The 14,325-nt window shown below is 46.3% G+C and overlaps 1 protein-coding gene across 1 annotated transcript; it reads left to right on the forward strand.

Moving 5' to 3' along the window:
- The first annotated feature begins 10,745 nt into the window (after window positions 1-10,745).
- On the forward strand, window positions 10,746-13,212 carry LOC144327388 (uncharacterized). The gene has a single exon (XM_077926728.1). The coding sequence runs from the start codon at window positions 10,801-10,803 to the stop codon at window positions 12,325-12,327; it is 1,527 nt and encodes a 508-aa protein (XP_077782854.1). The 5' UTR covers window positions 10,746-10,800; the 3' UTR covers window positions 12,328-13,212.
- Window positions 13,213-14,325: the final 1,113 nt, after the last annotated feature.

Consider the following 14,325-nt stretch of genomic DNA (forward strand, 5'->3'; position numbering starts at 1 on the left):
ATACAAAAAAAAAGGAATAATTTCTGAAGCAGGGATCCTTTTCTACCCATGCAGGCTCCCCACACAATTTAGAACCTTTCCTTTCTCTCTCTCTGAAATTGTCCCATGGTGAATAGGGAGTGTGGCTCTGTCCGTATTGTTAGCTTTGTGAATGCTAATGGTCCTACTCCCCAGACAGCCATGTATCAAAGTACACTGTGCTTGTTTGTAGGGCTCCTCACTGCAGACCTCCAGTGCAACTAGCGGGATGCTCTGTGGTATCCTCAAAGCCAATGGTATACTTCCAATCTCTGATCGTTGCCTAGAGCTCACTTCATTGAATTCGCACATGAAGAGGGCTATTGTCACAGCATGCTGTTGCTAAGTGGAAGATGGCAGCCATCCTGCAATGCCATTTTTGAAATATATGAAACCAACTTGAGACTAATTTAAACTAACAGCCCAATTTGCCAAATTACTGGGAGGCATTTGGCAAATGGCACTTGCTCTGTTGTATGACAGTCACATAGATCTTACGTAACTGATCTATGTGCTCTGAGTGGTCTGAGGAAATAAATGGCTAGTCCCTCATTAACAATCCTTTATTTGTCATACTTTCATTAGAATGCAAACTATGAGTATCTGAAAACAATTAGGTTGTAGTGCAGGGTCTACTTACTTCAAAACCTTTTCTGGTAAAACGGGCTGTCATCACCTTCAAGTTGCTGCTGACGAGCAAAACATGTTTTCAGAGACAAATACAAACAGCAATCTTATCATTCTCTTCCCCCTCCCTTTTTTAACTAAAAAGAATCTCCATCAAGCATAATGAATTACCCCGGGGAAACGATCTTACACATATCTTAAGGAAAACAGTTTAAAATACAGTATCTGATGGGAGAACTGTCATCTAATTTGTGTTGCCGAATTGAAGCCATTTAAGGGATGGTTTGGTTATTTGCATTCCGCTTTTCCAATAACAGATGTTGAGCTCACAGAGACCCACCATAATCACGATAGCATTTTTAAGAATCTGAAGATTGCAATCATTTTAATATCAAACACAATGGCATATACATAAAGCAAACAATAGTGACAAATTCATCAAAATAATTTATACATTTCAATAAAGTCATCGTAACTCATAGTGTTGCCAGAATACTTCCTAATCACATGAAATCTTACTCCAGAACAAGAAAAAATGGATCCGGTGCACCCTGTTGGTGCTTATCAAATGTATTGGTTTGCAACACTTCAGTGGCTGAAAGTCTCGTTTACTGTACGTGAACTATAGACACCTATGTGGAACTATATATTTACAAAACAATTTGGAGTGGGTGGGCAAGCTTGTTGAGCCAGTGGTGACTGGTGGTAAACTTCAGGTGTGGTTGGAGGAAAAGGATTATCCTTTTGCCTAGAGCTCTTTCCACTACATCTTTCTACTACAGTTATAACTTATTATAGTTATTGGGCCCTGTGAACACAGGAAGAGGCACGGGTAGAGATTTAACCTACTGCTTGAATAACAGAGCTACAAAAATGGCGTCCGATGTAGAGATTTTTCTGCATAATGAAAAGTAAAACTTTTTTTGCGTTATGATATCACCACACTGTATGCTCCCTGGGCAAATAAAAATTTGAAAATAAGGATTCAATCCTTCTATGTAAGCTTTCCCAAAGGTGCATAAAAGGTATCCAAATAGACTCAAAATAATGATGTTTCCAATGTAGATCCACTGCGTTAGGGACTTGTTCCAGTTTTATGATTTTCAAACTTTGTATGGGGCATTACACACACACACAGCTTGCTGCAGATTTTTGTTCCTTCAGTTTCTTCATAGCCTTCTCCCTTTTAGAATTACCAACCTGCACATTGAAAAAGAGATGAAAAGCAATCTTCATGGAATTGTATACACAGTTCTATCATGATTCATTTCGAAGGCTGGATTCAGCTAACCCAGTTCTCCAGTAGACACCAGCACAAGGATATTTGCTAGTGCAATGGGGCTTTCCACCCCGATCACATGTCCTCAACACTTGCCCTAAATCTACTCTGGAGTGTTGGGGAAATCCCTTGAAAAGCACATTGTGGGAGGAAAAAGGAGATAATTCCAAGTGGCAGGCAGAAATGCCTGCACAGACGGAATAGATGGAATGATCTTATTGGCATGACATTTAATTCCACCCCTAATATTTTACCAATGACCCATGTAACAGGGTTAAACTTTGAACAGCACTATGAAGGAAGTGGTGAAAAGAAGAAGGCAGGAATTGACGTCCGCAGGATGCAGAAGAGTTGTTGTTGTCCCTACCCAGCACTGTACCAATACACATTAGCAAGGAATATATGTATCTGTAAGGCTATGACGCTATACACAATTATCTGGGAGCAAATTCCATTAAACTCCATGGGGTTGACATGCATAGGATCAAACTGTCAAACATATCCAAAAACAGAAATGCTGAAATCTCCTCCTCCCTCTCCTCTTCTCCACTGTGTTTTATGCAAGTGCATACGTGTCTCAACAAGATGACACACACAGAGAGACCATTAATATATTTTTTAAAAAAATTACATTAACTTGCAATAACTGTCAAATATATCTCAAGAAAAAATATTACTTGATTGGAGTTTATTTAACTTCAATATCATATTAGTAAAGTTCTTTTTATGAGTGTGGGAAGGTTAAATTAGATTTAGTGCTATGAGTATTATAGTGATTGGGAAAAGAGACTCAATTACCAGTTAATGAGAAAACATTGGTTTTTGGATCTTTAGCACAAGGTCTGGATACTGCCAAGGTTATTGTGTGTGCACATACCAGGATTCCTTCTTTGTGTGGATCACCCTTTTGGACTGAAGCATGCACATTTAAAAAAAAAACTATGGGAGGAAACCATCAGCTGTCAGCTAGAACTGAATATAGTGGTACCTCGGGTTAAGTACTTAATTCGTTCTGGAGGTCCGTTCTTAACCTGTTCTTAACTTGAAGCACCACTTTAGCTAATGGGGTCTCCCGCTGCTGCAGCGCCACCGAAGCATGATTTCTGTTCTCATCCCGAAGCAAAGGTCTTAACCCGAGGTACTATTTCTGGGTTAGCGGAGTCTGTAACCTGAAGCGTATGTAACCTGAAGCATATGTAACCCGAAGTACCACTGTAATGAACTCCAGTAGGGATGAGGAAGAAACTTGAGTTTTCAGGTAAATGTGAAGCTACCTAATTTGCAGTTCTCAAACCAATACTCAAACTGAAACATGGCTATCCTTTGAAATTTGTGCTTCTCCAAATGTTGTGGTGTTGCTCTACAACTGAGAAATGCATATATTGGGGAGGAGAGTGGATAAAAATGCAAGCATCCATGAAAATACACAGCATGCTTCATATTAGGGGAAATGATTTGCAAGTACAGTTTATGCATTTCAGTGAAATTATTAGGACAATTCTGCAAGAGAAACAGCGGAAGAAGATTGGAAAAAATTTAAGGACTATTTAAAGAAACATTGCAAAATTGATGAATGTTAAAATGACGCTGGATTAAAAAAATAATTGGTTACTAGTGATAATGGATAAGCTAAAGAGAATAAGTAAGATTAAATTAAGTTTAAATAAGGGAAGGATTTGCTGAATAATTAATTAGAAATTGGAATACAGAAAGGGGAGGTATGAGGAAGTCGGGGAAGCAAATTATAAGAAAATAAGAGTGGAAATTATACATGTTTCTTTTCTTTGTTTGTTGTGTTTATTGTATTGTATTGTATTGTTTTTGTTGTTATAAAAATTCTGGAAACTTTAATAAAAAATTATAAAAAAAGAAATTATTAGGACAATTCTGTATTGATTCTGGATGAATTTTCATGAGGATTTTTTTTAAAAAAGGTAAATTGCTTCAAATATGTGGCGAACTGAAGTTTAGATAGGAGAAACTGAGAAGAACTGAAACGGATCGTTTGATCTGTCCCTGGGTCCAGGGCCACATTTTCCCTGCTAAACGTATCCATGAGATTCCCCAAAGACATTGGTATATCCTTATGTTGGCTTCATTTTTTGTTTGGAATGCAATCTATCTTCTTGCTGATACTGTTACTGTGAATATGATCCCATGGTGCTGTTAACTACATTTTTTGAAACTCGTGCCGTATTGTTAACCACTCTGTGTTTTCAAGGGCAGGATGTGAGTACAAGGCAAGAAAGGAATAGCCAGTGCTAAAAGCATTTTATTCATTTTATGGTAAGAGAATCAAAGCCAACATCCCTTCCCTCTTCATAGGTGCACAGGAAAGCTGCCTCATATCAGGTGAGATTCCAGGCTACGGATAAAGAACCTCAAGCCTGGAAACTAAACAAGGTCCTTCAGGACTTCCTATTTGAATTCTGGGATTTTGTCCACAGCACTCACTGGCCATGATCCAAATAATTTTGCAGGTCCGGAACATATCCTTGAACTCTGATAACACCTCTTGCTTGTCTTGGTGGAGAAAAGAGAGGAGTCCATAAGTATGTGTAGAAACAAGCCCAGGGCAGAAAGGTAACTGTGGCATTTGCCCTCCTAGGTGACATCATGCTGAGTCATAAGGAAAGGGTTAAATGAGTGTGAAGTGATTGGCAAGTGGGAACCCAAGGGGAGGAGTTAGAGTTAGAGTTGTTGAGAGTCAGTCGGGTGATAGAGAAGGGAGAGTGAGGATACATCTGTGGGTTGGAATAGTTTGATGTGAGGGAGTGAGAGAATCTGTTACAAGGAGTCAGATAGACAGTTGGGGTAATTGTTGTTGTTGTTTAGTCGTTTAGTCGTGTCCGACTCTTCATGACCCCATGGACCAGAGCACGCCAGGCACCTCTGTCCTCCACTACCTCCCCCAGTTCGGTCAAACTCATGCTGGTAACCTCGAAAACACTATCCAACCATCTCGTCCTCTGTCGCCCCCTTCTCCTTGTGCCCTCCATCTTTCCCAGCATCAGTGTCTTCTCCAGGGAGTCTTCTCTTCTCATGAGGTGGCCAAAGTACTGGAGCCTCAGCTTCACAATCTGTCCTTCCAGTGAGCACTCAGGGCTGATTTCCTTAAGAATGGATGCGTTTGATCTTCTTGCAGTCCATGGGACTCTCAAGAGTCTCCTCCAGCACCATAATTCAAAAGAATCAATTCTTCGGCGATCAGCCTTCTTTATGGTCCAGCTCTCACTTCCACTTCCATATTCCATTGGAAGTTATTAGGAAGGTATAGGCCGGCAAGGAAACTAAGAATAAGAAACTGACAAGAAAAATTATCTGAAACCATAAACTTGTTAAGGCTTATAAAATAAACTTGTTTATTTGGTTTAATGTTAACAACTGTCTGGACTCCGCGTATACCTGAGAGAAACGGGTTGGTGGCAGCAGGGAAGCAATCACAGTGGTGGCACAGGGATCAATAGACCGTCAAACGTCCAGGGAGCCTGTGTGATTGCCACAGCAACATTTACATTTGATGCTCCTCCCACTTTTGGCCCTGTGGCCCCAGCCACCGCTGTCCTATGACCCTCAGAAGTTTGCCTCGAAGGGAATGCAGCCCTGTATTGTATACTCTGACTCGTGGCTGCTCTCAGGGCCTCACATGAAGATCTTTCCCATGACTTGCCACCCAGATTCCTTTTAAGGGACTGTTCCAGGGATTGTACCTGGGACATTCTTCATCTGATTCCATTTCTGAATGTGCAGTTCCAAGTCTGAACTACAGATGAAATCGCTGTAGTTGCTCTCCATCACCGAGTTAGGATCTCTCATCCTCCATCCACCCCGGTAACAGCAATCAGCACAATGATGATGACTCACTGACTGTGCTAATCACATGTTTGAAAGAGGGAAAAGGGAGGCTGCCGTGCATAGTACTACTGAAGACATAAAAACGGTGAAATTTGGCTGGATCGTAATTATCTACTTTAAAATATGACAAGAGAAAAGAACATCCTGAACTCTGTCCAATTTCTATGAGCCCTTCAGTGCTGTCAGGATCAGGCTTTGATTGGCAAGGTCTGGTGGAGGTTAAGGAGGAGGAAATGGGGGTGGGTGGGGGCCGAACTGATGAAAACTGGGTTGGAGGAAGGGGATCATTGGAAAGGAGAGTAGGGATGCTGGCTCTTCCCAGCTTAGGTTGAGGCTGGGGGCTTTGATCAGTCGGTGGGGGAAGGTTGAAGAGGAAACCACAGCAGAGAGTACTGTTTGCAATTTTTAAAACTGCTTTTTAATTGTGTCTTTTATTTTTTAAAAAAACAACAACAAGAAACGAACTGTTTTTATGTAATGGGGGGGTTTTACTCAGCTGTTTCTGTTTATATTTTGATTCTGTATTTCATGTTTTTATATTGTCATTGTCAGGGATTGGACTGAACAGGAGAGGGAGTGGGAAGGTTACCCCCCCACTGGCGGAGGAAGAGGAGTGCGGGGGGAGTGCACCACCCCCAGCAGCACGATCCCAGTAGGGTGCCATCACGGCTGCCTCCCTGCCCACGCTGGGCACCGCGCCACACCCCTGCAGGCAGCACACCACGCCCCCAGGATGCATGCCATGCCCCTGCAGGTGGCATGCCCCACCCCTGGGACATGCACCAGCCCCTCCCCACCTGCTCTCCACCCCCCCGGTGCCGGAGCATGAACCTCCACCACTGGCCCCGGCCTTGTCTCCAGCAGTTTCAAGAGGAAAAGTAGACAGGGCTGAATTACAGCTGAATGAAGAAATGGCTAGTTACGAGATAAAGGGGGAGGGAGGGAGAGACCAGCCAACAGAGATCTCCCTGGAGAGTCTGGGAGATCCTCCTCCTCCAAGGGCTCATCGGTCACTCCGCATTCAAGAACAGAGACTGCAGAGGAGTGTGGTTCCTGAGTGTGGTTCCATAGGTATTCGGTGTTGTTGGGGACAGAAGAAGAGGCCTCGGCCCTCCAGATGTTTTGGCCTACAACTTCCATGATCCCTAGCTAGCAGGACCAGTGGTCAGGGATGATGGGAATTGTAGTCTCAAAACATCTGGAGGGCCGAGGTTGAGGAAGCCTGGAGTAGGCAACATCTCCTTTGCGTGGAGACGGATTCTTTGTCTTGCAACCAGATGACTGAATAAAAACCATGAAATATGAACTGCTTGTTCTTCTTGCCTCTGATGCTACTGGGGGAGGAGAGGATCCTCCACACCTGAAAGGTAATTTTATCTTATGAACCGCCCTGAGACTTGTGGGAATAGGGTGGTATATAAATTTTAAATAATAATAATAATAATAATAATGTCACAAAGATAGAACATGAGCCTGAGCAGTAGGGTACAGACTTGTTGCCTAGAATATAAATTATTATTATTATTATTATTATTATTATTATTATTATTATTATTATTATTATTATTAATATCCTGTCCATCTAGCTGGGTTTCCCCAGCTACTCTGGGCAGCTTACAGCACATATAAAAACAGAGTAAAGCATCGAACATTAAAAGTTTCCCAAAACAGTGCTGCCTTCAGATGCCCTCTAAATGTTGTGTAGTTCTTTATCTCCTTGACGTCTGATGGGAGGGAGTTCCATAGGGAGGGTGCCACTGCTGAGAAGGCCCTCTGCCTGGTTCTCTGTAACTTCACCTTACACAGTGAGTGAACTGCCAGAAGACCCTCAGGGTACTGCCTTCAAAGATGGGGAAAGACACTTTTGACCCCAAGATAGCACACACTTGAAATCCCAATATTCCCACAGGGTGAGACAGTCTAGCAAATGAGCATACCACACCTCATCTTTTAAAAGTTTGGTGGGAGAATTCATTGGGACATCTTCATCTCTTCCATCCAACTGAAGTTCTTGCCCTGCTTCTGCATCATGACTCCTGAGCCCTGTGTCTGCTGCCAAGTCTGTACTGTGACTTGCCTGAATACACATCTCTTCCTTACTTCCAAGTAAGAGTCTGTCTGTATTGAGTTGGGTGGGAGCCAAGGCACTAGTAAATAAAGTACATGTCTTGAGGGATTGTTATGTTCTGTGCTGAATCTTCATTTCTCTCTCTCTCTCTCTCTCTCTCTCTCCCAAACTGGTGAAGTCAGCAGTTTAGTAGAAAAGTTGAAGTGAATAATTATTTGGCTTAAGTTTGCTGAAGTGACTAATTCTGTGAAGTAATGCCTTTGCAGAATAAGGGTAGTATATTTCACAACTTTTGATCCTGGTTTGTGCTCGAGCAGGTATGTTAATTTTGGGGAAGCATCAAGGGGGAAATTTTCTTAAAGTAAAATTAAAAGCAAGACAGCTTTGATTGCAACAGGCACCTTGCAGGTTCACACAACAATTAGTATGTTTAAAAAGCCTCAGATAAGAACATGGCAACATTTGCCGTAAAATGCACACTAGTAACGTTTCCGAGCACAATTCAAAGTGTTGGTGCTGACCTTTAAAGCCCTAAACGGCCTCAGTCCAGTATACCTGAAGGAGTGTCTCCACCCCCATCATTCTGCCCGGATGCTGAGGTCCAGCGCCGAGGGCCTTCTGGCTGTTCCCTCATTGCGAGAAGCAAAGCTACAGGGAACCAGGCAGAGGGCCTCCTCGGTAGTGGCGCCCGCCCTGTGGAACGCCCTTCCAGCAGATGTCAAAGCGATAAACAACTACCTGACATTCAGAAGACATCTTAAGGCAGCCCTGTTCAGGGAAGTTTTTAACGTGTGATATTTTACTGTATTTGTGGTTTTTATGGAAGCCGCCCAGAGTGGCTGGGGAGGCCCAGCCAGATGGGCGGGGTATAAATAATAAATTATTATTATTATTATTATTATTATTATTATTATTATTAGTGTGCATTTTAAGGCAAATGTTGCCTTAACAAACTTCAAATAGATTGTTTCATTTAAGCTGTTCCTCTTTCATAACAGTATTACCCAACTCAAACTGAAAATAACATTCTAAATTTGATTTGTGTCCAATTCACCAAGGGCTGCTATATGTCCAGAATTTCCTGAACATAACTGGAATGCAACAGTCGGAAACAGTGCCCAGTTGGAAATCACTGAAATGTCTGGGAAAATCCTGATGCATGGCAATACGTGTCAGAACTCCCTTAAAAATAGCTCAAAAACTTTAAAAAAAAAAAGATTTTGCAAAGAAAAGCTTAAAAAAAACCCATCCTCAAAAAAGCTCATCAAGTTTTGTTGATGATTTTCACTTCTTGAAATATGGCAAAGCGGGTTCTCCTTGACAGAGAGCACGTGTTGCGGTTGGGGAAAACAAGCCACCATTCCATGACTAGGCATATTGGCAAAACCTTAGCTTCCTAAGGGGTTAAAAATTGGGTTGCTGGGGAGTTTTGATTGTAGCTAAACTTGGAGGAGGGGTTAGAGGTTATAAATACAGGGGGCCAGAAGTTGGCCTTCCTCTTGGCCGTTTGCAATCGGATCAGGAGCTGCTGGAGACGGTTGTATTACCTTTTGGCTTTCATTGGGCCTACCTAAAATTCCCGATTCCTTCGTCACTCCCTGGCCTCATTTGATTTCTTCTTTCCCTCTCTCCCTTACCTTCTTCTCGCCTTTCCGTTTTCGCCCCGTTCGTCCTGATCCTCTCCCTATACGTTTCCTTGTTTCCTCTTCTGTTATTTTAACCAGGCTACGGCCAAAGGCCTGCGGGTGGGTTCCCCCCCCCGGCCTTCCGGGTGCCTGCCTTCGGGCTGGGTACCTGGCCCTGGTAATTTTGGGGTAGCTCTCGACTAGCTACCGCCAAGGCCTCCGCTTAGCTCCCCCCCCCTCGGGCGACGGTCGGGCCCGGTGCCGCGGCTGGGAGCTCGTGGTCGGCGACCGCGGTGGGCCTGCTTGGGCCTCCGGGAGGTCCCGCGGTGTCAGGCCCCCTCTCTCCCCCCTCGTTTCTTTTATAAAAAAAAAAATAAAAAAAAAAATAAAGAGAAAAAGAGTAGTTTCGCCCCTTACCTGTGCGCGGCTGCCTGGGTCTGAGAGGGGACGGGACGGTTCCTTGGCCTCTCCTCGGGCCGCGGCGGCGCGTGCAGGGGGGGGGGAACGGTCCCCGGTTAATTTGCTTCAGGAGGTGCGGGGGAGGTTTCTGCCGCCCGTTGGCGGCGCCGGCGGCGAGGCGCGCGAGCGGCCTGCTTTTGTGGGGGGGGAATAGGCCAGGCGGCAGCAGCATCAGCGAGCCGGCTCAGCGGCGTCGGGTGGCTTGGCCTACGGGTCGCCCGGCTTCCCCCCTTCCATTCCGGCAAGAAAGGGGTGGCGGGGCCGCCTCCCGGGGATCGGGAGCGGCGGCCCGCCTTTTGCGCCCATCGCTTCTTTCAGGGGACCCTGTAGCGCTCACCGCGGGAGGTGAATTCCTCGCGGTTGCTGCTAGTTCGCCCGTCAGCTCCACCTTGTGGCCAAACAGTGTCACTGCAGCCGGGCGATCTATTTGGTGCTCCCCCTGGTGGCTCTGTGCAGGGTTGCGCCTTCCCTAACTGAACAAAAGGGTTATCAGGCGCCCCCTGCTGGCTGAGGGGAGCAAGTGCGTTCCTTTAACTTTAGATTCAGTCACTGGAAGGCAAATAAATATTAAATAAATAGATAAATAAATAAATAAATAAATTTTATTTTAATTTTATTTTTTCTCCCCCCCCCCTTTTTTTTTTCTTTTTTTTTTTTTACTACATATTGAATTACGTAGCTAGTAACTGATAGAGATAGATAGACAGTTTGATAGATAGATAGATAAATAGGTTGGTTTCATATTGATTTTATTTAGCATTTTCATCAGCAGTTGGAGCAGTAGTATTGCTGATATACATTGTTTGTGGTTGGCGGTAACGCCGGACTATAACAATCGCTAATTCTCAATTTGATTTTAATAAGCAGGTATGGCTCCTAAGAAAGTCGCTGCCCGTCCCGGCCCAGCCTCTGGTGCAAAGCGGCCTATCAGAGGTCCATCGCAGGCGCTTCGCTCTCCCACCCCGAGTCAACCGGTGGGAAGGGTGCAATCTTTGGTGGAAAGCATGGCTGGCAACCCAGTTGCCTTATCTCGCTTCGCTGCTCAAATGGACGGCCTCCTTCAACACTGCTCTGCCCAGACGCGCACGTCTGGAAGGCGTCATCGTCCAGTGGCAGCGTCATCTCCAGTGTCTCCGTCATCTAGTGAAGAAGGGGGAGATGGCTCAGCATCTGGGGGTTTGATGAGTGACTCCCAGCCAGCCCAGCCCCGCGACTTACCTGCTGCTCGGGGCCGTTCGCGTCGGCCACGTCGCTCCTCTGGGAGACCCCCGGGAAGGCGGAATCAGTCGGCAGTTTCCACCCGCCGAGGTGTGCTCACCCAACCTTCGGATGAGGTGGCGTCAGGTTCAGGCCTCTCACGTGTTGTTTCTTCTCAATCAGCCCCAGGTACTCCACAGCTGAGCCCTGCTTCAGAGTCTTCCCTAGAGGACAGCTTGCCGGTTCCTCCCAGGAAGTCTTCGGGTGGTAAACGTCGCCGCAAGAGGTCTTCCCGAAAACATGCCAAGCGAAGGAGGGGCGAATCATCTTCCTCTTCCTCTGGTATGTCATCTTCCAGTTCTGAGGATGAGTCTGGCGCCTCTAGGGAACTCTATTGGGGCTTTGGCGAGTCGGCCTCGGGGCTGCCTCGGTGGGCTTGGGATCGGAGGGCCAATACGCACCGGGCTAGGTATGGGGCCGTTCAAGAATGCAAGGATGGCGTGTTGGTACCTGACGTTAAAGTCTCTACCAATTCCGCCAGAGACATCATCCCAGGTTCGCATTTGTCCACGAAAGTGCGGTCTAGGATACTGAATGGCCGCTATGTAGACATTTTCATTCTGGCTCCTCCTTCTGAGGATCAGGAGAAGGGTAATTCGTCAAAGAAACGCCCGGGCGCCCCCAACATGGACAGGACTTTCGAGCAATGGCTCGATTGTTTCCAAGTCTTTGCCGGCGTGGTGGTGGCGGCCTACCCACGGAGATCTCTCCATTTGTTAGTTTACTTATCTATTGTTCGCTCTGCTTTCACCAAAGCCGGTGAAAAAGCGGCGATAAAATATGATGAGAACTTCAGGCGTCGCGCCGCCAAGATCCCATCAGCTCGATGGGATCGCAAGGATCTTGATGTGTGGACCACATACGTTGCTCCACTCATCGATAGAAAGGGGCCGGAGCAGCAGAAGTCGAAGAACCCTGCTTTTCGGTCCAGCCGTCGCCTACCATGCTGGGAGTATAATAAGGGCTCCTGTCAACGCCCAGGGTGTAGGTACGCGCACATATGCGAGAAATGCAATGGTTCGCATCCTGCCTCCTCTTGCTTTGGGTACCGGCGGCCCTTTCGTGGGGGAAAGGGGGGCTCTCAACAACCCCCCAAGCAAAACACCTCTCTCCCTTCTACATCAGGCGCGGGGAAGTGAGGTTTTGACCTCCTTGGCTCATACCCCTATTCGTTTGCCGGCCCTTCAACATTGGTTGCAGTCTTACCCTAACAGGGACGCTGCGGGTTATTTGAATGATGGTTTCTCTATCGGTTTTCGGATTCCAGTAGCCATGACACCCGTGGCACGGAATCCTGCTAATCAAAAATCAGTTCGTGAGCTACCCGAGGTCGCTCGCAAGAAGATTGCAAAAGAACTCGCCATGCATCGGATGGCTGGTCCTTTTGGTACCCCTCCCTTTCATAATTTGCATGTATCCCCATTGGGTATCGTGCCAAAGAAAGCGCCGGGTGAATTTCGTTTGATCCATAATTTGTCACATCCCAGGGGCTCTTCAGTTAATGACGTTATACCTCCGGAGCTATGCTCTGTGAAATACGCGTCACTTGATCAGGCTATCAAGATGATCCGGAAGTTTGGCCGTGCTGCACTATTGGCAAAATGCGACATCGAGTCAGCATTTCGCCTTCTCCCGATACACCCGGACGATTTTTGGCTGCTGGGCTTCCAGTTCGAGGGCAAATTTTATTTTGACAAGGCCATGCCTATGGGCTGTTCAATAGCATGCGCTGCTTTTGAGTCCTTTAGTACTTTTTTGGAGTGGGCCCTCAAATTTAAAACTGGGCTGGGCGGGGTCACTCATTATTTGGATGATTTTTTATTGGCCTCAGCTCACGACACTGGTGATTGCTCGGTGTTGCTACAGGCCTTTGCTGACCTTACGCAGGAGCTGGGAGTTCCGCTGGCAGCAGAAAAAACGGAGGGTCCGTCAACCCAGCTTACTTACTTGGGTATCCTATTGGATACGGTTTCCCAGACTTCTAGCTTACCAAGTGACAAGCTGGTAGCCTTGAAGGCGGTCATTGAGGAACTGCTTCCGTTGAGAAAAGTATCCTTGAAACAAATCCAGTCTTTGTTAGGGCACCTGAACTTCGCGTGCAGGGTGGTGGCGCCAGGGCGCCCCTTCTGTTCACGCTTGGCACGGCTCACTGTGGGTTTGAGGGCCCCTCACCATCGAGTGCGCCTTTCTCGTGAGGTGAGGGCCGATCTATCCATGTGGTTGGAATTCCTGGAGGAATTCAACGGGGTGTCTTTATGGCAGGATACGTTGAATCTGCACAATGATTTTCAGGTTCAATCGGATGCTGCGGGTTCCCTGGGTTTCGGTCTTTTCTGGAAAGGGCGATGGTGTGCAGAGCGTTGGCCGCCGGCTTGGCAGGGAGGGGAGATTACACGGGACCTAACATTTCTCGAGTTTTTTCCCATTGCAGTGGCGGTGCATTTGTGGGTCGAGGAATTCAGGGACCGTCGTGTCTGCTTTTGGACCGATAACCAGGCGGTGGTCTCTGTCCTGGCGAAGCTGTCGTCACGCTCACCCAGGGTGTCGGCCTTATTGCGGGCCTTCGTTTTGCACTGTTTGCGTTATAATATAGTGTTTTCTGCACGTTTTATCCCTGGGGTGTCTAACGAAATTGCTGATGCTCTGTCCCGTTTTCAGATGGAGCGGTTCAGACTACTGGTTCCAGAGGCGCGGATACGTCCGGAATATTTCCCGGATCATCTCTGGAACCTTGGCAGCAATTAGTTTTGCAGGGAGTAGCGGCATCTGTTTCCCCTTCTACCCTTAGATCCTACACGAAGGCTTGGACAGATTTTTTGGCATTCCTGCGTCGGGCTGCCTGTGATTTAATAGGCGTCCCACCCACCTCTTCACAGGTGCTAAGTTATCTGGCGCATTTATTTCAGCTGGGGCGTGCAGCTAAGACTATTAGGATACAGGCAGCCGCTATAGCATTTTTCTGTAAGACATTTTTTGATAAGGACCCTTGTGCGAAGTTTCTTGTGCGAAAGGCCTTGGAAGGCTGGTCCAGACTTCGTCCCCCTCAGCCAGCCTCTCGGCACCCGATTTCTTTTGACTTGTTGGACAGGATGCGTAAGAAGCTGTGGGTGGTGTGCTGGTCGGGGTATGAGGCTCGC

The sequence above is a fragment of the Podarcis muralis genome, chromosome 4, assembly GCF_964188315.1.
Source record: "Podarcis muralis chromosome 4, rPodMur119.hap1.1, whole genome shotgun sequence".
Classification (NCBI taxonomy): domain Eukaryota; kingdom Metazoa; phylum Chordata; class Lepidosauria; order Squamata; family Lacertidae; genus Podarcis; species Podarcis muralis.

Coding starts and splice junctions, on each gene's coding strand:
- LOC144327388 (XM_077926728.1), top strand. CDS start 10,801: ATGGCTCCTAAGAAAGTCGCTGCCCGTCCCGGCCCAGCCTCTGGTGCA.